Source organism: Gambusia affinis, linkage group LG01, assembly GCF_019740435.1.
Source record: "Gambusia affinis linkage group LG01, SWU_Gaff_1.0, whole genome shotgun sequence".
NCBI classification, from domain to species: Eukaryota; Metazoa; Chordata; class Actinopteri; order Cyprinodontiformes; family Poeciliidae; genus Gambusia; species Gambusia affinis.
This window is the reverse complement of record NC_057868.1, coordinates 27,869,749-27,897,075: the sequence shown is the minus strand read 5'-3', so window position 1 is coordinate 27,897,075 and position 27,327 is coordinate 27,869,749. Positions and strand designations below refer to the sequence as shown.

The window sequence follows — 27,327 nt, the reverse complement described above, 5'->3', positions numbered from 1 at the left end:
ATAGAAATGGTTAAAAACATAGAGTAACCATTTTCACATATTCGTCTCTATTTAGTCTAATTACTTTAAATATGGAGAAGGCTGACAACATACATGTTACAATAAATAATTACACTCATCAGAATTTTTTTAGGTACACCTGTTCAATTGCTTGTTCACACAAATATCAAATCAGCCAATCACAAGTCTTCAAGACCTGTGGTTGGTAAAGATGATTTGCTGAAGATGATTTGCTCAAGTTCAAGCATCGGAATGGTGAAGAAAGGGAATTAAAGAGACATTGGAAGTGGCAAAGTTGATGGTACCTCACAGGCTGACGATTTACTGAGACTTCCACGCACAACCGTTTCTACAGTTGACAGAGAATGTAAACTGTAGTAACATTTAGTAGTATTGGCAGTTCTGTAGAAAATAACAAACTGGAAAACTTTGTCTTTTCTGATAAGTTTTGATTTTAGTTATGACAATCAGTTGGTAGGGCAAGAATTTTGCCCTATCAAAATTCTATCTTGTATCACCAATTCAGGCTGGTGGTGCAATTTGGAGTAGATATTTGGTTGGCACATTTTGTCTGGTTAGTGCAAATTAATTATAGTTTAAATGCCACAGCTTACTTGAGCATAGTTGCTGATCATGTTCATCATTTTTATGACTGCATCTTTTGATTGTAGCAGGTCAATGCACCATGTAATGAAGCTAAAGTCATTCCAAACTGGTGTCATGAACATATCAGTGTTCCCAATAGCCAGCATAGTTATCAGATTTTTTTTTATGCCATGAAGAATTAGGGCAGCTTTTGTACAACATAGAGTTTCAGTTGAGTACTCGGAAAGTTGTCGGAAAAAGTTGTCACTGACTGTATATTTTTACTAACAAAAATGGTTTAACTTTATGAAAATTGGTGTTGATGGCAGGTCTTGTAGAAGTTGCACTTTTAATTAGGCACAAATGTATCTATGTATTAAAATTGGGCTTGGTGACTCAGATTCTTCCCAGAAATAGCTGGATTTTACTTCCAACTACCATGACACAGAGGATTTCAAGAGACAATTAGCGTGATGAACTGCTAAAGGCTTGCTTTACCTGCAAATAAGATGCACTGGAAACGGATCCAAACTGGCACAGTGACAACGTGACAAGATCCAGTGAATCAGCCTGACTTAACCCATCTTTTCTGTCCTCCTGTAGTCTGAAATTGGCTTTGGGAAACTTGAGACGTACATCAAACTGGACAAGCTGGGCGAGGTTAGATCAATAATGAAAATGAGTTCAGTCGATATTCAGCTCTCAGATTTTAGATTTCACAAATGCACTCACGCTTTCCATGTGTGCAGGGCACCTACGCTACAGTGTTTAAAGGCCGAAGCAAGCTGACAGACAATTTGGTAGCTCTGAAAGAGATACGCCTGGAACATGAGGAAGGAGCACCCTGCACCGCCATAAGAGAAGGTACTGCACTCCAATCAAAACATTCATGCTACCCCTAACATAAACATAACACAATACTTGCTAAGAAGGATAATTGACTTAACGATGTCAGTGTAAGTTCTTATGGCTCGTTTTGTTTCTTCTTTTAAGTGTCTCTGCTGAAAGACTTGAAACATGCCAATATTGTCACCCTCCATGACATCATCCACACTGACAAGTGCCTCACTCTGGTGTTTGAATATCTGGTAGGTACCTACTAAACCGCACAGAATGTTTTAAGGACAGCAATGTTCATAACCTTAATGCGTCTTCCTTCCACCTTTAACAGGAAAAAGATCTCAAGCAATATATGGACGACTGTGGGAGCATCATGAGTATTCACAACGTCAAGGTAGCTTTCAAGTTTTGCGTCTGTTGGGTACAGAAAAGCATGATTTAAAAAGAAAATCCATTTCTATTAATGAAGGAAGAGAGCTCCTTTTTTGTCTGAGGGAAAAAATGGGTCAAAAATGCTTGCACGGCTTTTCCATTATAATAAAAATCAGGGAACTAATACAGTGAAATCAATTAGGAATCTTAATGAATGTGGCTAAATTGTACTTTAATTATTAATTGCTTCTTGATTAATAAGAAGCAATTAATACCACTAGGTATAACTGCCACGAGTTATACCTAGTGGTATATATTGTTTGAATAGAAGTATTTTAGGTTACAAAGGAGAGAATTCTGCCTTTTTTTGTAACTACATTAAGTCATATACTCTTTTTGCCTCTTCAGATCTTCTTATTCCAGCTTCTAAGAGGTCTAGCCTACTGCCACAGAAGGAAGGTTCTCCACAGAGACCTCAAACCCCAGAACTTGCTCATCAATGAGAAAGGAGAGCTCAAGCTGGCAGATTTTGGTAAGGCATTATTTAACTATCTACAAGCAGAATGTAGTCTTCCGCTGTTTGAACTCTGAACTTTTACTTGTAAAAAACCCCCCAAAATACTCAAAAAAAGTTTGAGGATTCAACATTTAAATTTGTTGAATTCCCAGAAGTAATTACAATATTTTTACTTAAGAAAAAAATACTTTTACCTTTGTTATGTTATGTGGCTGAATGACATAAACGTCCTTTAAATCAGAACATAAAGCTCTTTATTAGTAATAAGGAAAATTAATTTTGTTATGTTTCGTTGTCACAAGAGTTTGAAGATTAACAATGAGACTATTATTACGAAACCCACAATTTTTGCTTCTTAAATTGAGACTATTTCTCAGACCCAACAGCCTACCACAGTATGCTCACCTTCTCCACATTCAGAATGAACTGGTTGTAGAAATCTACCCAACACTGCCCTCCTCTGGTAAAACATGGAAGATGAGACTAACTTAAAATCTGTTCAAAATAATCTCCAAACACTTAAAATGTAAAACATATTTTTGTATTCATAAGGATATATAAAGATCAATACATTTTTTAAGCAACATTGCTTTTGTAAGTTGTGAAAATATTTTATGAAAATATTGTGTTTCCGTTTAGGTTTGGCTCGGGCCAAGTCTGTCCCAACAAAGACATACTCAAATGAAGTCGTGACGTTATGGTACCGACCTCCAGATGTTCTCCTGGGCTCAACTGAGTATTCCACACCCATTGATATGTGGTGAGAAAACATATCAGCTCAACAAATACTGAGATATTTACTGTTTGTTTGTGGGGGGGGGTCAGGGATTCTATTCTTTTTCCTCCATTACAGCTACCGTACATTACAATATTTTAAAAGTTGAAACGTAGTCAGAAAAAGAGCATGCTACTGTTTACTTTTCCTTTCTCACACCGGTGTTTAGTTTCAAGGTGATAGGTAGTGTAAATTGTGGTTGCCTTAAACAAAATTTTTCAAACAATCAAACGATCTAAGGTTTTATTACTCTTCCTGTTGGTGCTCTGTTTTATTTTCCCAGGGGCTGCACTGTTGAGAAGCATAGCGTTTGCTAACAGACATAGCTTACAAAAATGATCAAAATTTTATGCTCTACAGTTAGTTGCATCATGTAAGATTCATAAGGCTTCGTATTAAAGCCATTTTCTTTCGCCTAACAATTTAATGCTGACTCATGTGTGACGTTCCATGTGTTTTGCCTTGCATGCTCTAATTCTTACCTGAACTGTATTTTATCTTACTCTTCCAGGGGTGTTGGCTGCATCTTTTATGAAATGATCACAGGCAGACCTCTGTTCCCTGGATCGACTGTGGAGGATGAACTGCACCTCATATTTCGCATTCTTGGTGGGAAATCCATCAGATCCGGATGGGCTTTTTTGCCTTGTTATTTTATGTTTTTGATTGAGTGCGTTGCATGTTAACTATTATTTTTTCCCTCCAATAGGTACTCCCACAGAAGCAACATGGCCCGGAATAATGACAAGTGAAGAGTTTAAAACGTACAATTTCCCCCGCTACCATGCTGAACCGATTGTGAACCACGCACCCAGGTACTCTGACAGCCTGTGTGCTTCTTGTTAAAGTTCTTGTGATATTTTAGATATGAAAAGATGAAGTATTAGATTTGTTTGAAAGCATTTTTGGCAGATTTAATCAGGAGCTCACGTACCTTCATCTCACCCCCTTTTTCTTCTCTCTCTGTCACAGGATAGACAGCGATGGTCTTGACTTGCTGTTAAAGCTCTTACAGGTGAAGTACCTTTCTTTTTATTAATGAAGGAGAGGCACTCTAAGAAAAGTAAGGATAAATAATTAGCATCCCTGTCTCTTTATCACCAGTTTGGAGCAAAGAATCGTGTTTCAGCTGAGGAGGCACTAAGACACCCGTATTTCAGAACTCTGGGAGAGCACCTTCAATCGCTGCCTGACAGTGAGTGTTAATATTACGACCTGAATATTCACCTTTCAACAAAAACTGTCTCATCATGCTTTTCTGTGTCTTTGTGTTTTTAGCTGCTTCCATTTTCTCCATAAAAGGCATCCAACTGCATAAGGATCCAGGGAAGAGGTCCTCACTTCACCCAGAATCAAGTAAGTCCCCGATAACAAACAGTGGAAGGGAAGACCAACATTTAGGACACCTTTACTTAATTAGGACAACAGGTCTTGTTCCCTGTCTTTCTCCTCTTCACTTTCCTTTTTCTCTGTAAGTGTTGCCTTTATGTTGTGTGTCACAACACTGTGTGGTCTTGTCACAAAACAGTTCTTCTTCAAAAGGTCCATCCTCTAAACCCTAAATATCAATATTTATCAATCATAAAGAGGTACAAAGTGTATAGTAAACATTGGCTTTCTGGAATTTTAACTGACTGAGTGACTGTAAAGGCTTGTTACACAACCTCAGCTGTAATTTCTTCATAAATCTTTCAGACACAATTTTTGCTCTGCACATTAGCAATTCAGGTGTTTATGTATGGCATTTTGTAGTCATCTTTATTTTCTAAATTTGGTTCTAAACCTAGCAAAACAGTAAAACGCTGATAATATATACTGTTTTAACGGTTCCAACATTTTTCTAGTGTTCCTGTCTTTTAGTCTCAGTCTGTGTTTGTGCATCTTGTTTTACTTTTTGTTGTCTTTTTGTCCTGGTCTTTTCTCTTTGGTACCCATGCGCTCTTCTTCTGCTCTGCTCATCTTTGCCTTAATCCTTTCTCTAACCTCCCTTGTGTTCCTGCCTTAAACTCCTCCATAACACCTCAATATTCCCAACCTTCCCCGTTCTCTGACCCTTAAAAAAGCAGTGGCCCCTAAGCTAGGCTCTGCACCCTCGCAGTACTTCCAGAGAGAGGCAGCCAATCCCAGGGTTCAGAGTCACAATCTCTCCTCCACTTCCACTGGCTGACTGGGCCCTAACAATCTGGTAAATACTCTCCTCCTCTCAGACTGTCTTCTATTCACTTATCCTTCTCCTGTTGCTGTTTGGCATTTCTTCTTCTTCCGGCACCTTGTCTTTGTTGCAAACTGACTTTATGTGCACCTTACACCACACTACATTACTGTTTCCCATCACATTTTGTTCTCTTATCCCATTCTCTGAGGTGTTTGTCAGCTGGAGGTTTCATTGTTTTAATTGTTTTCTTGAAAGAGGTTTTCTCTGCTGTTTTATATCCCCCCCCTCTCATCTACTGCGTTTTGCCTCACTTTAAAGCCCTGAACCTAGAAGTGTCATATCAGTTTCCTTTTTCTTAGTGAGCCCCTGGCAGTGCTTATTTCAGGATTCAATAAAGCTGTGGTACAAAAGGAGTAATCAGAAATCTGGTTATTGCCTGACTGTTTTCATTTGCAGTCCTGTTTAGGTTTCTTCAGCGGGAGAATTAGCATTTTCGTGAGTCTGTAAGTTTAGATTTTATGAAGAGTGGATTTGTTTTTTGTCTTTATTAGCATGGAAATGTGTGTTTTCATGTTTTATTGTTGTGTTTTACAAGCACTGGTAAGTATGGGCAACTGTTAGAGAAACTCTATAACACAAATAACAGAGGGAGTTTCCTTTGCAGTAGTTGAAATGCATGTACACTTAGTAAAAGGGCTTGCGAAAGTGAGCATACCCATTGAGCTTCTCCACATTTTTTCAGATTAAAACCACAAATTTCAAAGTTGTTCTATTGGGATTCTAGCATAAAGCAAAGTAAACAATGGCTTCTTAGCTTTTATATGATCCAGGTTTTTTCCCAAATGAGCACCTACCTACCATGTAAAAACTTGAGCAAATTCAAGTAGTCAGGTTAAAAACTGATAGAAAGTCTAGTTGTTAGAGAGGATTTTGACACTATTACTGTTGTTTTATAGCTAAAACGTTTAACGAACAGAAGTACAAAGATACCAGTTTGCAAGGTACACTTAATTCAAAGAAACCAATCAATATATTTACCAATGTTTGTTGACAGTGTTCTGCACATAAGTTTATCCATTTAGTATTTATGATTTGGATGGCAGCTATTTACTTTTGTAGTATAAGATGACTATTTTATTAACCCAGCATTGATAGTTATGCGTTGACTATGTAAGACGGTGATGTAATCTAGTTCTAGAAAATATTTTTAAATAATCAATTCACATATATTTCTTTTTTACCATGTCACTTTATCTCTTTGAAAGACTAAGCTTAATTTTTTTACCACGTAAACTGAAAAGAGCAAGAAATTACCACTGTTCTGACCTAGCTTTCATGGTCCGTTCTTACACTCAAATTTAGTATTAGTTTCTTTTCATATAGGGTCAGTATAGGGTGTCCTATTGGTGCAGTTTGCCTAACAGCATGACTTTAGTTTGTTTCTTTTTAAAGTTAAGCGTCTCTGTTTCCCCGATGTAGTCCGCAGAGAAACAGAGTAGAGAGTAAATCTGGCAATTACTAACAAAAAGTGGCAACAGTTCCAATAAAACCAAAATGGTTCAAGAAAGGAGTTGTCTGGTATGCCCAAGTGAAGGTTAGCAGATGTAGAAAAAGAGAACTTTTACTGAATGTGTACCTTCAAAACCGCCACAATTACTGGTTCAGTTTAATGATTACAGACATTTAAACACAACATGAATTATGTTTATCTGTAATAGTGTAATATATCAGGATTGTCTGGGAAAATACAAATTGTAAATTAAAAAACTGGAACTAGGAAATGAAATCATTACTTAAACGTTCCAGTGAAGCTTAAAATTGCAACATTTTATATTGGAATGATTTGCTAAATAACTGATAAAATCATTTGTCTGAACATGTAACCAAGTAATTGTTGCAGTTTTGCATGTCCTGTAGTGGTGTTGCTGCTGGCTTCTTGAAGGGAAATTTACAAACATTTGTGCTCAGAAATGAATCCAAAATCTCTTTCCTCTTCTCTCTCCTCTCTCTCCTCTTTCTCTCAGGCCAGGGGAAGAACAGGAGGCAGAGTGTGTTGTTTTAGTGCTGGCGGTTAGGAGAGATGCAGAGGGAAGTGACACGTGGAGCTGTCTCATCGAGACGAACATTTACCTACTCCGCCACACACAAACTGAAGGAGCGTCGCACACCCTGCCACACAAAGTTATACAGAGGAAAACAAAGACAAACACATTCACATTCACATTCATGCAGGGAATGTGACAATAAAATCACACAAATCCATGGCTGAAGAATTTTAACTTATAGATCAAAGACTCCATTCAACCCTAACGATGAAAATAATACAGAAAAAAGTGAAGCTGAAAGAAAAGTGGGAGAATATATTTTTCTCCTTGCTGCTACTACCACTGCTGTCCAGAAGAGGGTAGCATTATGATGTGAGCTGACTCAGATTTGACACAGAACTTGCTGTATCAGTGAGCTGTGAGAAAGAAGGAGTCAAAGTGAACACGAATCAAAGGCAAAGAGAGTAAGAGGTGTGCACTCATACTTTCTGCCCGAATTATTACTGTACATAGAAAGATTAAGCTGTAGACCTCTTGCTTTTTTTCATAGCACACCTCAGCCTGAATCCAAACTTTAAAGCATAACACCTCAATCCTAAATCTTTACCTAACTCCTTAAAATATGTTTCTCTGTTTTTTTTTTATACATATTTTTTTAAAACTCACACTAATGGCTCACTTGAAAATGGAGAGTGTGTGGATAATTGGAGTTTACAGAGATAAACATTCGCACCTTATTGCCCAACAGAGGTCAGGGCAGCTGTCTTTCTGTTACCTCATCAGTCACTCCAGCAGAGTAGGATGCCAAGTACACGACTGAACAAGAATCAATTGAGAAACCAAAAATGAGCCCATTGAAACGATAGGACATGGATAAGATGTGGGGTATTTTTTTTGCACTACTTCAGTCCTTTATATTTGAAAAACTTTGCATTCCTGCAATGCTGTAAAAACAAAAACAAAAAGAACACTACACTGCAGGATGCTGTTGATCTGTTCCTTTGAGAAGGATAACACTGAAGAGGTAAAGGAAGTGTACAAATCCTCACCTGCTGATTCCGAGACGCCTCCCTCCCTCATCCTTTTTGCCTTGTTTGAGAAGTTATTTGTTGTCTCACGTGCAGGTGTTAATGTTAAACTGTCCTCTTTGTAACTGATTTTACCTCTAACTCACGAGTAGACTCTTAAAAAAACTATCTTTTGTCAAACCTTATGTGCTTCTTTTTTTTTTTTACTGTTTTACTTTACTTTCTTTTTTTTTTTTTTTTTTTTAGAAATCTGTATATATTATCATTAGATTTACTTTTTCAGAAGAAGCAATGATTATTCCAGGATGCTGTTCTCAGTCTTAACAGTGGGTGATAAGCTGGGGACATGTTGCACATTCCTTGAGCTCAGGACTTTTTGCTCGTGTTTATGCTGTGGATGCAGGTGAGGTGCAGGTGATCGCGTGTTTCCCCAGGAGAGCAAATCATGGTCCGAAGTCCTTTGCAATGCTGGTTTAAACTGTATGTAAAGAATTTCAGTCTGTGTTGTCACTCATTCTCTGTTAGATCCACTGTACCATTGCTGTTCAGAGACTACCTTACATTGTGTCCTTTTCCGTCATCTTTTTCAGCATGTTTCTGTATTAAACACACGTTTTTATGTTGGTATGTGGAGTAGCTGCTGCAGGACATGTTGCATGGGAAATGATTTTATCACATGAATATTACACCCTACAACACATAGAGTGAACCAGAAGACTGTACCAAAAACACCTTGAAGAAAATGACAACACAGTGTAGTGTAAGAGCGTGATGTGCTGGCTGAGACCTGAGAGGTTAATACAACAAACCTAAGTCAGCTGAGACACAGTATTTAGGCACTCAGGCATGCAGCGTCCTCCATTTGTCCTGCCACGCCCTTGTAAAAAGATGGGTATAGCAAAATCAATTGAATAAAAAATTTAAATACAGCAAAAAATGTATATTTTATTGCAGTGATCTAATCTGAAGTGCATAGAACAATTATTTAATTTTAACATATTCATTTAGCAGAAAAACTTAATTTATATTTACTCCTTTTACAAAATCAATAGCTATTTCAATTAATTAATTGTAACTGAAGTTATTTTGAATTTAGATTATAACCTAAACACAGCAGCAACTTTCAATTTTTCATTTAATTTTTAATCTTTTTGTTATGACTTTGTATGCATAAGTCATAAAATCTATAGTTAGAACAACAATTAAGTTTAAAAACAACTGAAAGAGACAAACAAGAACCCAAGTTAATTTTGTTACCATGGACATTATAGGAGGTAAAAAAAAAAAAATTCTACAAGTCATTGTTAGAGAACTTCTGCAGAATTTTCTATGTGAGATCATGCCACTGCAATAAAAAAGAAAAAGTAATTTGAATCATTTTAGTTCCTCCATACTTTTTACTTGGTGTGCCAGTAAGTGTGGATGGCACTGCAGTGTTCATTCATCCATTTTGGTATTACAGGCTGCCAGAACTGGACGACCAACGTCACTCCTCCCAAGCACCAGGTGTTCAAGCACACAACTGTTTTTACACACCAGTTAGCTGACTTGTCAACTAGTACTGTTTCTGTCAGAAGGCTTGAGTTTCATCTGCTTCGGATACTGACCTTGGGTCGTTTCTGCATTTTCTCTGAAAAGGATTTAGAACAAAGTCAAGCGATCCCATGCCCTTGCCTGTTATAAGGACTACTTATTTTCCTAGAGTGTGACAGTATGTAGCATGTACATAGACGATCCCTCACTCTGTATATATAGAAATGTACAGGTTTGATACAGCTATTCACTTTCTATTTTTTTTCTCCCCCTTATTTTGCTTTCTTTATTAAAAGTCCTAGCAATATTTCTGTAATCAATAAAAAGCCATGGAAATAGTTTGATTGCACATGTGTTTATTTGAGAAGTTGGCATGAATTTCTGATCAAACCGTAATAGTTGATGATAAGTATATGCAATTTGATTTTCCAGCTCAACACACGGAGTTAGTCATAAAAATATGACAAAGTTATGTATGTTATGTAGGGAAATGACATGAATTTAATGAATATTTTTAAAGATAATTAATCAACTTAGACCAAACAAAAAGGCTAAAGTTGCTTAATTTCAGCATTGTTTTGTTTCATGATGTTGCAAATAATAAAACCTATACTGAAGCGTTTAAAAATTAATTATGTTGTACCCAAATGTTCAGAATGTCTAAAAAACTCTGGAAACAATTTTAGAATTTTTTTATGTTTGGGACTTGTCCACTTCCAAATAAAACGGTACCCATCTTGCTTTTAATTTATTAAACTTAAGTTTGCTACTCGCCTCTTCTTCTCCTTTTCTCAAGTAAATCTGCTGCGACACTGCAAGGCAACTAGGCCCTCACTGTTATTTGTTTAAACTGGCAGCACTCTATAACACAACTAACTAACTAAAACTTAAGAAATTTTACAAACGCAGAAACAGTGGACAATAAATTAAATTCATCATATCACAAAATCATTCATATCACAAATAATTAAGTACAGGTAAACAAATAGGGTGAAAAGCAAGCTAATGGTAAATATTTTAAAACTTAACTTAGTAACTCCTGGAGATAACTGGTTGGTTTCTTTTCACAGTGTTTTTGTACATTTTTTAACAATATATCTGACGTCTGGTGGCAGTGTGTAACTGAATAACTCACTATTTAAACCAATGCTTCTAAAAGTCTTTATTCTTTTGAAGATTGCCACAGACTGCTTACATCTTCATTTTCTATAACAGCACCAAGTAGTGGCAGTAAAGTTCAGAGGACTGGGAACAAAGCTGTGTGGAACACCAAAAACTGTCTTCATATCTTTAAAAATGTTATGTCGTTACAGGCATATTTATCTCTAAAAAATACTTAATAAGACATCATTGATTTATTTCTTTGATAAAACAGTTTTGTTATTAGAAAGATAGTAATTACGGGTTTGCTATATAAAACAACATGATGCAACTGATATCTGATATAACAGATTACACACATTAGCAAATGTGTGTAATCTGTTACTACTCAGCAAAGGCTCTGCCTTTGCTGAGTAGTATTCAGTATTTTTTGGTGTTCCACACAGCTTTGTACATTTGGAGTACAAAACAAAATTAAGAGCAGGGAGTTTATTTATCATAATGTGTGGTTCAAATGAAGGATTCATGAAAAAGTAAATCAACCTTAGAGGTTGAAGTTTGATTTTAGGATTTAAAATAAAGGAAAACTGACTCACCAAAAAAGGAAACAGCAAAGCCCCCAAGGATGCAGCCCAAACGTCCCAGGCTGATGCGTCTCATGATACTGTTGAAAGTTGTGGGCAGGCCTCCAAACACAGCACAGCCCAGATCGCATACAGCGAGGTTAACCAGGGCATAGCTCAAGGGGCTGTCTTAACTTTCAATGTCACACCATCACCACAATCACAAGGATGTTGAAGATGATCCCTGTCAAAGAGAACACACCCATGATCATGGTCAGTATTGTATATATCCCCTTTGAGACAGGTCTGTGTTGGTTAAACTGTTAGATGAGATGTTTCCAGTGAGGGTAACTTGCTCCATTTTTAAATACAATGTTTCAATTGGATGATAAACTCCACAGTGAAAAAAAAAACAACAAAAAACAAAACAACAACAACAACAACAAAAACCCAGATAAATGCAGCTCAAATCCAGAACTTCCGACATGTGATTTTTATTTTTTTTTTTAAATCAAGCTGGCTCTTAAAACATGGCAACAGAAGAAACAGCATCTGCTCTTTATTTGTTACACCATCTTCCACACGACGGGTGATCTGGAACAGAAAATACACTGAAATACAGCTGCTTTAATAAGATCATCTCTAACTTTTGCCGATTAAATCTGTAAATCCAGATTATAAAGGTAATGCTAATCATATCCTCTTAGACTACACTTTTCATTATTGCTGAGTTTGATGACAATAACAACTTGCAAGAAAATTACGTAAAGGTTTGTTTTTCATAGTTTCCTGTTCTTTCCAAACCATTGGATTTTTTAATGTTAACTTTATCAACATTGGAAAATCTAATAGAAACAAATGAGGGACCTGAATACAATAAATTTATAGGTCAATGTTATAATTGACCTATTATAATTATAATTACAATTATAATTATAATTCATTCTCTCTTTTCACCTTTGTGTCCAAACAAATATGTTTCGATGAATGGGCAGCTAAAATCTGACATACACACAATAATTTAAGCCATGGATAGTTAAACGATACTTTCTTAACGCGAGTTATTATGTTTCTGTCCTTTTTGAGTAACTGCCATTACATATTTGTAACAACTTTTTATCGTATGGTAGATTATAGCTGAATGGGACGGAGAATCTTTGATCATATCTGTACGGTGGCTACAAACATGAAAAAACTGACCTGGAAATTCTCTAAAAGCGATTGTATTATCCCTCCCCCGCGGCACTAGAGGGCGCTAAGTCAATGCTCTCCCTGCGCTTTAAACTTGTTTGAATCACCGGTGGTAAACAGCAAACATGGCTGCCTCCATGAGGAGAGCAGCTCACGACATAGAAACGCGAAAGAGGACCGAAGATGTGCTTCTGGCGGAGGGGATTGACTTCGGCTCTCTGCTGTTGTCTCAGGCCGTGCTGGACGGACTGTCCTCCGCGGGGTTTCAGAAACCGTCCCCGATCCAGCTCAAGGCGATCCCGCTGGGCCGCTGCGGACTCGGTAGGCGTAGATTTGTGTCAGTCAGTGACTGTCTTGATGTGTGCGAATGATATTTGGGCATAAGCATGTATAAGCATGGCTGCAGTCTGAAATTATTCAGTTTGTAAAGATTATACAAAGGGTATGCAGAATAAAAAAAATGTCAACAGGGGAGCAAAGTCACGCCTGCGATAGATGGCTAGCTAGCTAGCTAGCTAGCTAGATAGATAGCTAGATAGATAGCTAGATAGATAGATAGATAGATAGATAGATAGATAGATAGATAGATAGATAGATAGATAGATAGATAGATAGATAGATAGATAGATAGATAGATAGATAGATAGATAGATAGATAGATAGATAGATAGATAGATAGATAGATAGATAGATAGATAGATAGATCGATCGATCGGCAGCTGCACCTGTTTTCGTCCTGCATTGCATGAGAGTTATTTTTTTTGTTCACCTCGTTTCAGATTTGATTGTACAAGCCAAGTCTGGGACAGGAAAGACATGCGTGTTCGTCACCATCGCCCTAGAGTCTCTTATCTTGGAGAATCCCTCCACTCAGGTGAGTGGAAATAAGCTGGCGCTCATGAGTGGAATGCATAATTTCATATTTTTTATGGATCTTTGGTTAAATCTACTCTATTTTGCTCTGATTCAATTCAGGTTATTCTTATAGCATCAATTCACAACATGTGATCTCGAAACACTTTACAATAAAAGTCAGTTCACCTCAGTGGATTGCAATTGATCTTAGTTATTAAACTGTGCATTAAGTTCAGTTCATTATTCAAATTAGATAAAACGTTTTCCATGTGAGAAAACCTAGTAGTCTTGAAACATTCATTCCTCCTGAATGGGCATGTCCATCATATCAAGGATGCATGTAATGACATGTTTAAGAGAAAGAAACCTCCGGTGGAACCTGCCTCAGAGTGAACAGTCATCTGCCTCTGCCAGGACTGGCTGGGGTTTTGAGAATACAGAACATACACACAAAACAGGAAACAGAGTCACCGATCCAGGAATAAAAGACCATAGACAGCTGGTTAGCGCTACACACTCTAATTTGAGGTTTCTTTTATCTGATGACTGTAAGCTGCTGATCATGTAAGAGAAGCGTTTTTAATAATCAGAAAGCCTGTCTAGTTTAAATGAACCTGCATTACTTTCTTCCAACCTTGTAAGATCTTGTCTCACTGCCTTGGAAGCATCCTCATATTTCTTTTTTCCAACAATAATTTCTCTTCTCCTTTAGGTTCTGGTTTTGGCTCCGACACGTGAGATCGCCGTGCAGATCCACTCGGTGGTCATGGCCATCGGCTGCGCCATGGAGGGCCTGGAGTGTCATGTTTTCATCGGGGGCCGGCCTGTGAGCCAAGACAAAGCCCATCTAAAGAAGTGCCACGTCGCCGTGGGCTCCCCTGGTAAGAAGCCTGAGGGATGCTGATGGACATGAACTTCTCATGTTGTTGTTATGGTGATGTTTGTTTCTAATGATATTGTTCTTGGTTCGCTTTCTCAGGCCGCATCAAGCAGCTGATAGAGCTGGGCATGTTGTCCACCGGCAGTGTCAGGCTGTTTGTCCTGGACGAGGCAGACAAGCTGCTGGAGGAGGGCAGCTTCCAGGAGCAGATCAAGTCAGAACAGTTCAGCTCAGATTGTTGCTAGAATTCAAAACCCATCTCATAAATTGACCGAACGTCTCTGTGCTCGCTCTCTTTCTCAGCTGGATCTTCTCGTCCCTGCCTGTCAACAAGCAAATGCTTGCACTCTCTGCCACCTACCCAGAATCCCTTGCTCAACACCTTACCCGCTACATGAACGAGCCCACCTTTGTTAGACTCAATCCAAGCGACTTGGGCCTGAAAGGTAAGACGCCTTTTACAATAAAGATCAGATTCTGACACTTGAAATCAGCTGTTGACTTTGAAATGAGGATGATCTGCTGTTTGCTCAGGTCTGAAGCAGTATTACAAGCTGCTCCAGTCCCATCCGCTGCCTCACAAAGTCTTTGAGGAGAAGGTGCAGCACCTACTCGAGCTGTTCAGTAAAATCCCATTTAACCAAGCCTTGGTGTTTTCTAACCTCCACACCAGGTAATAACAGCTTTAATTTTAATATTCCTTTTTACATTTGCTGTTGGATATCTTTATCACAATGAAGAAAAGAGACATCAAGATATATTTCTCATATGCTGGATTTCTCCCTCAGGGCTCAGCACCTGGCAGACATCCTGTCCTCCAAAGGCTTACCTGCAGTTTGTATTTCAGGTGAGGTTAAAACTGTGATATGAAATAAAATAAAGCAAAGGGGAGAACATTGTTAGCCAAAATTTTAAATTAGCAGTGCCTATGCATACGAGTCATTGTTTGATCGAAGCAAGGTGTGATTAAAAGGAACGGTTACGATTGAGGTCCAAACGAATGATCTGTGTTAATAAATGCAAAAAAGATTTCTTTTTTTTTTTGCGAGCGCTGGAGTTAAATTTGGCAATGAAAATAAATGTAGAGTCTTAATATGATACACAGTCTGTCAGAACTAAGATTAAAAACTACATTTCTGTTTGTTTTATTGTCCATAATCTGCATTCATTCCTTCAGTCTAAAGACCTTAATGTCACTTCATATTTTTGTTTGTTTAATAAATCCGCTCCAGTCCGCGGTTCAGTTTATTATCATAAACATGCAGCAGCCAGGTAAATGAGAAATCCTTTCGGAAAGGAAAAACTGACATTAGCCTCAGCATTACTGTAGCTTTAGGATTCCTAGTACATACCTGTCAACTGTGGATGGACCACAGTGCACTGTTTACCAGTATAATATGAGGAAAATATTATGATACTTCTGTAATAATACTGATACAGATTAAATTAAGGATGTTTAGAAACTGCAATACATGTGAAGCATGGTTTCATGGTAAAAAAAAAAAATGATTTAACCAAATGAAAAAGAAAGTAAATCAAGTAAAAATTTCCATTTCAACTTTTTTTCCAACAAATAACATGTCTAAAGTTTGATTTTTATTTTTTTTTTTAAAGTAGAGCAATAAAAATGTAATAATTTGTACATTTAAAAATGTAGAATTAATAAAGGAGGCACTTTTTTATTAATTTGGCATTAGGTTTTTTTAAACACCACCTTGTGGTCGGTAGTGTTATTGCTGACTAAGACATCCACCATTTGATGATTGCACAAGCTTTGACCAGTTTCTCTCAAGAGGTCAACAGTTCAGTCAAGGTGGCTCTGACGTTTCAAACGACACACAGATGTCCCAAAACGTACAGTTGTGCTCATCGGGCCACACAATTTACTGTCTTAGCAGGATAATCAAAAATTTGCTTCTTCATCACATTCTTCATGTAGTGTAAATAATGGATGCGACGTGAACTAAAGTGAGTTACAACACGAGTTCTGATCCCTGCAGGTGGTTTGAGTCAGGACCAGAGGCTTGAGGCGATGTCCAAGCTGAAGCAGTATCAGTGCAGAGTTCTCATCTCCACCGACCTGGTGAGACGAGATGTTTTCCATGAGCCACTCTCCTCTTGGATCTGCATGTGTTTGTTAGCTATCCTCTGCCTTTCTACATGCATAAATTTGGTTATGTCCTCCTTTCATCTGAGGCAGACTTCCAGGGGAATAGATGCAGAGAAAGTGAACCTGGTGATCAACCTAGATGTGCCACAAGACTGGGAAACCTACATGCACCGAATTGGACGCGCTGGGCGGTTTGGTAGGTCTCCATTCATTAAAGGGAGACAGAAATGTGTGCTGCTTGACCTTCAGCTATTACGTTGGCCCAGGTGGCTGATGGCATTACAGGGGAAATGGCTGTTTGCCGAGAGGTTGCATCATTCTTGCAGCATCAACTCTGTGTGCTTCAAATTTTTTCAGGAAACTAATAATCCTGTTGCAGACATGCAGGATGGAAACAGAACAGTTACAAAACATTGTAAACAAAAATCCCAAATGTTATATCTCATTTTGATTTTGTGTATTAGATCAACACAAAATCGATGTCAAGTGGGATAAAAATGAAACATTGTTTTAAAGAGGTGGATTAAAGAGTGTGAGGTTCCAGTGTTTTGGGTTTTGTTTAGATCTATTGGAGTAAGTGAACAAATGAATACAGATTTGTGAAACTTTATATTTTTCTCCCACTTCACAGTTGTCCACTACTATGTGTTCGTTTTTCACACAAAACCCCAATAGAAACCATTGAAGTTTTGGTTAGACGTTAAGGAAAAGATTTTCTTCATTCCTGCTTCATTTATTCACTGATCCAGATCTTTAGCAAGAAATGTTGCTTTCTTTTTTTTTTTGACAACGCAACATTTCCACTGAACCACAAATTTAATTCGCCCGACTCGCGTCACGGTAACCGCATTAAACATCGTTCTGGAGATTAGCTTTGTTCCCCTCTGTATCAGCAGCTTTTAAACACCGGCCAAGTTCAAAGGGTTCTGGGTAATCTGCATCTGATTAGAATTACATTGACCCAACCACGGTGCTGTAAAGGGAAGCATTATTTAATCTTATTTTACATGCGCTGTCAGTGTCCCTCGTTACACGACCTTCACTCATTCTTTGACCCTCTCCTGCTAGCATGGGGGTCCTCTTCATAATCTGCCTGTGATTGTAGGCACTCAGGGGATGGCTGTGACCTACTGCTGCCACGGGGAAGAGGAGAACAAGATGATGGCTATTGCTCAGAAGTGTGGCCTCAGTTTGTCTGCTTTACCCTGTGAGTTCTTAAGAAACTTTGTCTTACTTTTTAAGACTTTTAATTGAAAGCAGATCAAGTAAAAGTGATTCTCGTCTCATTTCATGAAAGCCGTCTTGGAGCCTGGTTTGATGGACGAGCCATGCGACTGGGACGTGTGTGCCGCCGCCGCTGCTCCAGACACAATCTCGCCACTGATTTCCAGAACTGTAAAGAAAAAGCGTACAAAGGTCAGAGCCCCAGCGTCTGACGTCACCGAGAATAAAGCTGTAGAGTCCAGCGATCAGAGGCCAGATAAAACCCAAACAGCAACCCTGATGCCGCAGCATGAAGAAGAAAGTGAAAGGCAGGTGACTTCTACCGGGGCGAAGAGTCTGCAGCAGCAGCATCATCCTTCTGAAGTGGCGCCAACTCGGAAAGAGCTACAAGACGCCCTGCCGAAGATCCCGCCCCTCAGCTCATTCAAGACCAGCCGGTCAAAGTTTGTGACGTTGGAGGAGGCCGAGCTGGACTTCCACACCTTCATCACTGCAGGTTTGGGGAGGACAGTGGAGGTCATCAGGGAGTTCAGAGGCAGAGAATCTGGTGACGAGACTGGCTACAATGAGCATGTCACACTGCAGGACGACGGGGCCGCGGCTTTGACCCAAAGCAGTGAACGGTTACGGTCACTTTCTGATTCCTCCAGCTCACATGTTGGTGTCAGACCCGAAGGCTTGCATGAGACCATGCTAGCTGAGCAAAAGACAGTTTTAAAGCATGTGGCTGGATCTGCATCTGCCGTGCCCAAATCCTCTGCAGCCGTGGCCTATGAGCAGGAAGCCTGCACAACAAACACGAGAGCTCCATCTCAGCCTGAGAGCAACGACTCTGTAAGAAGGAAGCAAGCCAGTCAGAACACACCAGGGCAGAATCGCAGGGAGAAGTCCGCAAAAATAAAAGACAGCAGAAAGTTGCCGGAGAAGATTAAAAGAGAGCCGAAGAGGGAGACTGATGAAGAGGAGTGCATGGAGGCCGAGGAGGACTGGAGCTCTGAGGCGTACTGGAAAGCCTGCCATGAAGCCTGGAGCGACTACTACTCTGCTATGTCGGCTTTTCCAGAACAGGGCTACCAGAGCTACTACAGCGTAGCTCACAACTGGATGGCCGCGTATCGCATGAATGCAATCTACATGCAGGAACTCATGAAACACTGAGTCAGCATTTCCAGTTATTTACGGTAGAAAATCTCTGCAATCAGTGACCGGACACAACAAGAGGGTTTGGGTTTGGGTCGAAATGATGCACTTCAATTCTGTATTCCTCAGTTAATTCATACAATATGTGTTTTCAATTATTTTTTGTAATAAATTATCCCAACTAACTATTTACGGTATTTCAAATCCCATTCTGTTCAGTCAAGTTTTTTGTTTTTGACTTGAAGTCATTGTATCAGTGTATGCTGTGTTTGCACTGTGTTCACGTCCAGGAGAAGTTTAACCCGTGGCGTACTGGAGCTGCTCTCCTCCTTCCCCTGATTACAGGTCAGTTAACCTTTCTACCAATTCATTCAGTCAGCGGTGGACCATTTCTTCACCTGAAGCATTTTGTGTTTCTGATTTAAGCAAAGGAATAAACAGTAACCGCAGCAGGATTTCTTAGAAATATGTGAAAGAGATGTCTGTAATATCTCACCTAATCTGAGCCATGGAAAATAAATAAAAAAACAAGCAAAGCTGCTTTTCAACACATCATAGCCTTAAAAAGATCTAAATCTGCATAAATCTAGTTTTCATGTCAATTTTCTGTCGGGCATCCACAGCATCAATTACCCCTCCTGGTGAAGGCAAAAAGGATTTCTGTTTTTTTTTTTTTTTTTAATGAGACAGGATTGTTGAGCTTCTAAAAGATCCTTGGGGTGTTGATGATAAAGAGTATAGTTGAAGATGCAGAGTCAAAAGTTCCTGCTGTTTGTCTCGGCCACTGTGGACTTCCTGAAGCGCTCTGCAGACGCGCTGCTGCTTCTCTCTGTTCTACTCTGTGGGAGAGAACATCAGCTGTTTCTACACCCGGCAACGTTCATCCATGAAGTCGTGTCAAAATGCTTTGCAGTAAATATCGGCACGAGGTGCTTTAAAACAACTGCCTTTTCCTGTAAAGCAGAAGAAGCAGAGTTTTGAGTTTTGGTTTGGATTTTTGACTTCTTGGATTCTCAATGTGATTCTTCCCCACTTTGTCCTTTTATTTTAGGAATTTGTTTTACTTGCTTAAGCCACCTGAACAAGAGAGGGAGGCAAACTGGAAGAAATTTAGGAGCTAAATAAAAATAATTTATTCTGGCAGAAATAAACTGTAACTGAATATGTCATTTACACACTGAGTCATGTACATAACGGTAAGACAGGGAGTATGCAGAGTGCTGTTTTTTTTCTGTTGTCCACTCCGCTCATAATCAAAGGTTTAAGGAAACATCGGCAGTCTGGAGTCCAGCTGAGGCCCGCAGTGTCCCGGTTCCTTCATCAGCAGGGTCAACTCAGCAGGCCACTGCTTCCCTGCTGGACAACAACGTCCTCTCCACATAAAGGTCTTGTGATCTTGTTCTGGAATGTTTCTCTGCAGTTGTACGCTGGGCGTTGTAAAAAAGCCAATGCTCTTCCCACAAAATCAGGAAACATTAAGCATATTTTTGCACATAAATCAAACACAAGTCATCATAGTTGCAAACTTCTTAGTTTCATGGAGAGCAAATCTAGCAGTTTTTTCATGACATTGGTGAACCCGAAAACGACTGAAGGCACTGTCATTACCAACAGTAATTCACAAATGCTTTATCATTTAATGTGGATCACAACCATGTAGCTTCCTGTAGCTGTGAAATGTTCTGCCAATAAATTCCATAGTTGAACATAGTTTATATAGTATAAACACAGAGACCTCCATATTTATTGGCCTATCTAGTGAAATAGTAATTTAAAAAAACCCAAAAACGTTTTGCAGAAAAGTCCAACCGTCACCAAGATTACATTTAATTATTTAGCAAATAATTTTAGGTAAAATGATTGACACCACTTGTTGCCCCTGCTGCAAAGAGGACAGCATTTGTTCTTTGTTTTTAACCTATAATATTTCTCAAAGCTGGATCATACAGACAGATGGACCTTTGATCAGTTCAATTTGCACAATCTCTCTGCACCATGCAAAGTTGTTGGAGTTGACCTACGTTCTCACCTAAAAACTGCGATGTTAGTAGAAGGTAGTCTGGTCAGTCTGTATAGATTTAGCCAAATGTTTTCGAATAAGAACCCAATTTCGACCAATTTCAGATTTTTGACAGACAAATGTCCTGGTAAAGAGCCTGTGATGCTTATTCCTTTCTAAGAAGGATTATATTCCCTGTAGGAGAGCAACTGGCTCACAGCATTGTAGCTCCTCCACTTGCACTTTTCCATATATTTATTTTCCAAACCAAGCTGAAGTGTTAGCTGTTGAAAAGCTCAATCATGAGTTTATAGCGTAATGTTCCAGCTAGCATGTAGCAATCTCCACCCAGAAGCACTTGTGATGTAAGGACAGAAAAAGCTCATATTTAGATTTATTCTAGAGTGAAATTATGGCACTGCAGTCAAATATTCATTTATTCTCTTGCTTCTACACATCTTCACCAGGAAAACCAATAAACATTTCACTTTACACAAATTTTGCTCACCCACACTGTGCATATGGGACTCAATTTGTGCAGTAACTCAAGTATGACCCAAAGTTTTGGCAGTGACCCTTCTCTATCCAAAGAAACCACTTAAAACTAATAGCTTATGCTTTGATAAAAACATATGGATTACCACTCTGCACTTATGGAAGAGCAGAAAAAAAAGCAGTGAAGCTCTGTCTTCTTGCCATTTCCTGCTATTTACACACTTGGACTTATAGAAAGAGTTAGAAGGTGAAGAAAAGAGCCCACAGACTACAGGTTTTTGTGGCAGATATAGATGTTTTATCAGGCGTTTCACAGTTGGGACACAAGACAAGGTCATAAATAATATCCAACACATGACAAGTTACGCACAGCAGTAGTCTCAACAACAACAGGTGGCATAGGAGGGCAAAGCAAAGAGTAAAGGGAGAGAGAGAGAAGAGTACGTAACAGAGACAGACACAACCACGAACCTACCTTTGTTGCTTGTAAATAAAGATGTAACCCTTTGACATTTCCAGTGTATCATATGCTTACATGGAATGTCAGCCGGTGTCAATTGAAAGTAGAGCTGGCATAAAATAATCTGTTCTGATAACAAGCAGCAGGAAATGAATCAAGTTTTAAAAAAATCTCCCCAGCAGCAAAAACAGGGAGTTTTGCTTCTGCCTCACCTGTTCTGCTCGATTCCAGCAGATTCTAACCTTCTTAATGTAAAGTCAATTTCTTGATTCCATTTTGTTTTTAAATATAACAAAAAATGCTTTGTGTCTTTGCTTGTAATTTTTAATATGGCCATTTTGGCTAAATGCAAATAGTGGATTTAGACAGTTATCTTTGTGCCCTAAGTTACCAATCTAAGGCCAAGGTTAATATCAATAAGCACCAGAAATAAAACACATTTTGGTGCAATTTTGTAGAATAATTTAGCTTTTTTGGGTTGTTACTAATCTCAGGAGGAGTTAGAACTGATGTACAGCAGAAGAAACAAGTTGACCTAATGTTTCAAAAAATAATGTTCTAATACGACACTTGGTGTTATTAAAGACTTAACTTCTGCAGAAATAAAAACAATATACAGGAGTGCAGGTATTCCACCAGTTCTAGTATTGCTTTTAAAATGTCAGACATGAATCTGTTGCTTAGTGTATGTGCTCTTAATCACCATATTGAAAGGTCAGAAAACCTGAAAATCTGAAACATAAAATCACAATCAGTTTTTTTTTTCTTTCTTTTTTTTTTTTTTTTTTTTACCAGCTCTTTAAACGAAGTCGAAGACATTTCAAAGCAAACCTTTTAGCACAGATTAACCTTTGGAGCCACACCTCTCTAAAAGATGTGGCTCATTTTGGACAATAATGTTTCACCTGGAACCTCAGAAAACAACTTCTTTCTTGACAAAAAACCCCCCCACATTTTATATGTGTCAAATGTAAGAGTGAGCGCTGTTTGTTGCTTTGCGAGAAAAGCGGGTAAAACTTGCTCAGGTAAATATGTAAAGAGGGCTATTTTCTAATCACACACCAAAAACAGTTTCTCTGTTTAAAGATGTTTTCCCCCCCAAGGCTAATGAAACAACTGAGATCTTGGCTTCAAGTGAAGATCAACAAAGATCTCTGACAGAATCAGCAGCAGCTACAAGTATAAACAAAACTGAAAAGGAAAAGTCTAAATATGATATGAGCCTTTAGCCTACAGAGGTGGGCAGTTAGTCTGCTGCAACTCTAGCTGGTGTTCCCTGTTGTAATGAACTCCTGACAGTGGTCTCATTGATTTGAAGACACAACTGACTGTTTGTAACGTTGCTGAAACCTACAAATTACATTCAGTATGGAACAAGGCCAAAAGATGGTTCATCTAGTATTTTTTTTTTATGTCCCTGTGGTCATTTTTACAATAGATTTGCCTACCTTAAAGTCTCCAGAAGATAAAGTGAAAAAGAAATCCTTTGAAACATCGAGGAGGACAAAAAGTACAAACACCAAGTTTGCTAACCACACAGAATACGTACATATATTCAACAACTCTGAAAAATGCTCGCTGAGTTTAGGGAAGAAGAAAAAAATGTGGACGGCTATAAAACCTACTGAAAGCATACTGTTGTTCACACACATGTCAGGGATACAACAGGACAACAACAAGAGAGAGAAGGATGTAGAGAGGAGAGCAAGAACAAGAGGACAGACTCACTGCTTCTGCCAAACGATGGTCAAATATTACAAAATATTCTATTAACAATATTCACAAAGATCACAGGCTCAGGGCAGATTTTTGTCAGCAAATTCTCAGCAAATGTTTTGTGCTTTTCATTGTGTAGATTTGGATTTAAAGTAAGTTTTTTTTGCTTTGTTTGCAAAATAAATTGTGTTTCTTGAGGCCATTTGGGCTTCTGGAGCCAAAACAAATAGGTAGTGATTCAAGTAATAATTAAAAAAAAAACTATATTTAGTGCTGCAAACTATGCACAAACTGAGTGAAATCCTTGGTGCTGAGAATTTTTGACAGAAATATGTGCAAAGAACCCTTCGAAATGGCAGCTAGTTATATATATCATATACTGAGCCATAGATACTTCCAGATGAACTGAAATACAAGTTTTCACTCAACCGAGACAAACACACGCAGACACACCTCCTTTCAGAAACAGAACAACTTACAATCTATCTTAAAGTTACAAACACTCATTCACAATCACTGGTAATGCGATCACACGGACACCTACTGCTTTTTGGGTTTTTAAGAAATTACTCTAAAGTGGAATAATGTTTGACCTGAAAAGGAGGTTTGTAGACCAAAATGGCTGAAACGGGCAGTACTCTATTTCAAAGGCATTAATCAGAGGGGGGGAATTTTTTTTTTGTTTTGTTTTGTTTTTTTATTTCCCTTTTTCTTTGACTTGTCCTCATTCCCCCTCCTGTACTTCCTGCCTTAAACTCAAGCATAAATTATAAAAAGGTGCTTTTGTGCACAGTGACACACAACTAACTCTGGGAACTTACCTCTGACACTTAGAGGCACACAGTCCTCCTCCTAAATGATTCCCTATCCATCTGTCTTGTTCTTTTACTCACACATTCACATACGAACACATGTCTGCCGACCACTAACATGAAGATACTGCGCCAGAAGTCCATCCTCTATGTGTACAGGGAGTCCGTGCCAATGCAACACATCACCAGCAGGGGGAAGGCTCCACCAGGGCCAGAATACGTCTCTGAAAGCCCTTTCCACCACAGTTAGTCCTTCTCGGTTTGTTTCTGTGAGTCTTTCTCTGTCTGTTTGTGCGGCGCTGCTGCAGTCTAGTCTTCACAGAGCAGACACCTTCACCACATTTTGCAGGGTGGGAGCGGTGGGCAGGTGAGCATCGCCTTCCGGAGTCGTCACTGGCGGTGTGGGAATGCTGATGATCGCTGTTGTGATCTGGCTGCTCTGGCAGTTCAGAGGAGCCGGCTCTTCTACGTGCATGTTTAAACTGGAGCGGCTGGGGGGGGCACCAGCAAATTGATTAGAACGATCCCAGGGAAATACTTTCACCCAACTAACAGAACTGTTCCAACTGAGGAAGTTATGTGTGCCACTTTTTCTGGAGGGCTAAGATCAGAGCTAGGTGAAGGTCACTTCTAACTATCGACTTTGCTACTTAACTAATTTGGCAGCGTGTTTATAGTCATTGTCCACTTATGCCCAAATTTTAACTTCCTTGTGGATGTCTGGAGTTGTTGCTTCAAAATTTCAACATAAAGTTCTTTGCTCATGGTGTGCAAATCATTAAAGCTCAAGGACACAAAACTGTCACCTTATTTAAAAGCAGAATCTGGATTCTGTTTAGACTTGCTTATTGCTTGTTTGAACAGATAAACATGGCATCTTCACACATGTGGATCGGGATAAGGCAAGGCACAGTCAAGTCCTCTAGGAACTCTGGCCTTACCTGGTACTTAGGCGCTGGATGTGGATGGTGCTGAGCTCCTGGAAGCCTTGTGGATGTGTGTGTGTGTGTTTCAAAGGCTGCATGTGTGCTGGAGCGCTGGCGTTCGGTAAAGGGGTGTGGTGTTGCTTCTTGCTTCTCCGGGTGCAGCACGTCCCCGTCACACCATCTTGGCTGGACAACGAAGGGCTTCGAGTCGAATAGTTCTGCAGCCCCGCTTCCAGGTAACTCTGCTGATAATACTGCTCATCCACAAACTCGTGGTTCTACAGAGCAAAAGCAGGGAGAAAACGTCATCTACGTGTAAGGTCGAGGAGTTCTCACACAGTGCATGCAGTAGCTGTGATAGCCTGTTTTGTTGTCTAAATTATTTTAGTTTTTTTTTTTTTTTTTTTTTTTTAAACTGTTGTACTTGATATCTTTGTAAAAGCTGAGTATAACTTCTTAAAAGACGAGTCCATGACGTAAATTAAGCAATTTACATGAGCTCTGGCATTTGTGATGAGAGAACTGGGCAAATATTTAAATAGAATGATGCTAGGCTGTTGCTGATGGGTTTTCTCTGAAGTTTGCTAAAAAAAAATCCCTCTGCAATTTAAAAGTCATTAAAGTTTTATGTTGTGGAAATGAGTCCAAACAATTCCAAATATGACATGAGTTTATATAAACTTCTGACTGGCGCTCTAAATGAAAACAAAAAGGATTTTAAACAAATTAATTTGTTTTTGTTTTTTTAGTGAAGCCAATATAATTGTTTTCATGCTAATAGTTGCCCCTACAAGATAAACACACAAAGAAATCATTTATATTGATTACTGTGGGGTGTTTTTGTTTTCACAGATAAGAAGGCTGTTAAATACGAGTCTGGGTCCTCACGGGTCAGAGCATGCTAGAGCAACTGCTTGTGCTTGGCTAAGTGAGATATAAAATGGAAAATGTGTATCAAAATCTAAATGAAGTGAGTCAGAATGAAATGTACTGTACTGTGCAAAGCTCAGTTCTTATTAACTCAGCTGTGGTTTTACACTCAGCTTTTAGAAGTATTTTACAGGCAGGACTGGTGGATTTTAGTGTGATGAAAAAAAACCCCAAAAAAACATTCATGACAGATAGAAGACTGTACTCAGTTCCAGAAGCTCCAGCAGCCATGCACTCACTGTGGTTTTCTCCAGACAGTGCAGCAGATGGTGGTGCTGGCTCTCTATTAGAGAGGTAGATTTGCTCAAACGCTTCTCATCCTCAGTGGAACCCTGGAACATAAGAATTCACACACAAACGCAAAACGAACGTTAGGCTTCCCTCTCTCTCTCTGGAAGACGCCCATGTGATGTGGGAGGTGTGCTGCCGATTGCCGTCTCAGTACCTGATCTGAAAGGTTCATCTTGTATGGAAGTTGCTTGAGTTGAAGAAGGAGACAAAAGGAGAACAAGACAGGTAGAGTTTTACTCGTGTTCACAGTTCAGCGCTGAGAAAAGACAGCCGTCAGCGTTTGCAGTCATGCCAGTCAGACAGAGAATGTTTACAATTCCAAACCCCAAGAGGAAAGTCTTCTAACATCTAGGGCACCGACCTGTGAGGGGAGGGTGGAACGTCTAGCATTTCTGGCACATAATAGTTACTCAGTATACAGTTCACATAAAATTTCCATTATGACATTTTGCCTACTTGTCTGTGTTCGCTAAAGGGAACTGTCTAATGACTTGTTTACCATATCCCTTATGCTTTATACCACTGAACTGACGTTTATGTGTTTACTTGCATAAAGAAAAGTTTGCATGAAACTTCCAACTCTGCAGATTTTTGAAGGAAGTTCTGGTTATAACTAAGCTGAGCGGGACACTGATGGAACAAGATTTGAACAAATGTAAAACCGCAATATATCTTTTTGTGAGTTCACATGGCAATTGTTTTTGCAAGAATGTGTTATTAGTCACTAAAACTAGAAAAGATTAAAGGTAATAGAAAATATTTCCACTGTGAAGAAAGATAAAAA

At 39.0% G+C, this 27,327-nt stretch overlaps 3 protein-coding genes across 15 annotated transcripts in view; 2 read left to right on the top strand and 1 right to left on the bottom strand.

Annotated features, from left to right (window-relative positions):
- LOC122828789 (cyclin-dependent kinase 17-like) overlaps positions 1-9,254 on the top strand; it is a 52,470-nt gene extending 43,216 nt beyond the window's left edge. For 4 of the 9 annotated variants that reach the window (XM_044112706.1, XM_044112741.1, XM_044112715.1 and 1 more), the window contains 12 exons: positions 1,189-1,245; positions 1,335-1,449; positions 1,579-1,673; positions 1,757-1,819; positions 2,206-2,329; positions 2,954-3,074; positions 3,601-3,698; positions 3,799-3,904; positions 4,062-4,104; positions 4,194-4,284; positions 4,368-4,445; positions 5,153-5,274. In XM_044112706.1, the coding sequence (XP_043968641.1) occupies positions 1,189-1,245; positions 1,335-1,449; positions 1,579-1,673; positions 1,757-1,819; positions 2,206-2,329; positions 2,954-3,074; positions 3,601-3,698; positions 3,799-3,904; positions 4,062-4,104; positions 4,194-4,284; positions 4,368-4,445; positions 5,153-5,256 (1,095 nt within the window). In that variant the 3' untranslated portion in view covers positions 5,257-5,274. Of the gene's footprint in view, positions 1-1,188; positions 1,246-1,334; positions 1,450-1,578; positions 1,674-1,756; positions 1,820-2,205; positions 2,330-2,953; positions 3,075-3,600; positions 3,699-3,798; positions 3,905-4,061; positions 4,105-4,193; positions 4,285-4,367; positions 4,446-5,152; positions 5,275-7,268 lie in introns of those variants that run through there. The other 5 variants (XM_044112758.1, XM_044112724.1, XM_044112750.1 and 2 more) reach the window with 3 other exon arrangements.
- Positions 9,255-12,753: 3,499 nt separating this feature from the next.
- On the top strand, positions 12,754-19,111 carry ddx20 (DEAD (Asp-Glu-Ala-Asp) box polypeptide 20). Its single transcript, XM_044119885.1, has 11 exons — positions 12,754-13,026; positions 13,485-13,579; positions 14,273-14,441; positions 14,540-14,654; positions 14,744-14,886; positions 14,975-15,113; positions 15,229-15,287; positions 16,441-16,523; positions 16,641-16,746; positions 17,656-17,757; positions 17,848-19,111. Exons 1-11 carry the CDS (start codon positions 12,831-12,833, stop codon positions 18,930-18,932), a joined length of 2,292 nt encoding a protein of 763 aa, XP_043975820.1. The 5' UTR covers positions 12,754-12,830; the 3' UTR covers positions 18,933-19,111.
- A 2,572-nt stretch (positions 19,112-21,683) lies between these two features.
- Positions 21,684-27,327, bottom strand: part of LOC122832608 (potassium voltage-gated channel subfamily D member 3-like) — a 171,199-nt gene continuing 165,555 nt past the window's right edge. For all 5 annotated transcript variants that reach the window (XM_044119563.1, XM_044119526.1, XM_044119543.1 and 2 more), the window contains 4 exons: positions 26,698-26,730; positions 26,492-26,584; positions 25,338-25,600; positions 21,684-24,887 (listed from right to left, as the gene is read on the bottom strand). In XM_044119563.1, coding sequence (XP_043975498.1) covers positions 24,713-24,887; positions 25,338-25,600; positions 26,492-26,584; positions 26,698-26,730 — 564 coding nt within the window. In that variant the 3' untranslated portion in view covers positions 21,684-24,712. The remainder of the gene's footprint in view (positions 24,888-25,337; positions 25,601-26,491; positions 26,585-26,697; positions 26,731-27,327) is intronic.

What these genes read in the sequence shown, in the direction of transcription:
- ddx20 (XM_044119885.1), top strand. Translation starts at nt 12,831, where the DNA reads ATGGCTGCCTCCATGAGGAGAGCAGCTCACGACATAGAAACGCGAAAG. An exon ending in GCTGGGCCGCTGCGGACTCG is followed by an intron (nt 13,027 to 13,484) that starts GTAGGCGTAGAT and finishes ACCTCGTTTCAG; the next exon opens with ATTTGATTGTACAAGCCAAG. An exon ending in TGGAGAATCCCTCCACTCAG is followed by an intron (nt 13,580 to 14,272) that starts GTGAGTGGAAAT and finishes CTTCTCCTTTAG; the next exon opens with GTTCTGGTTTTGGCTCCGAC.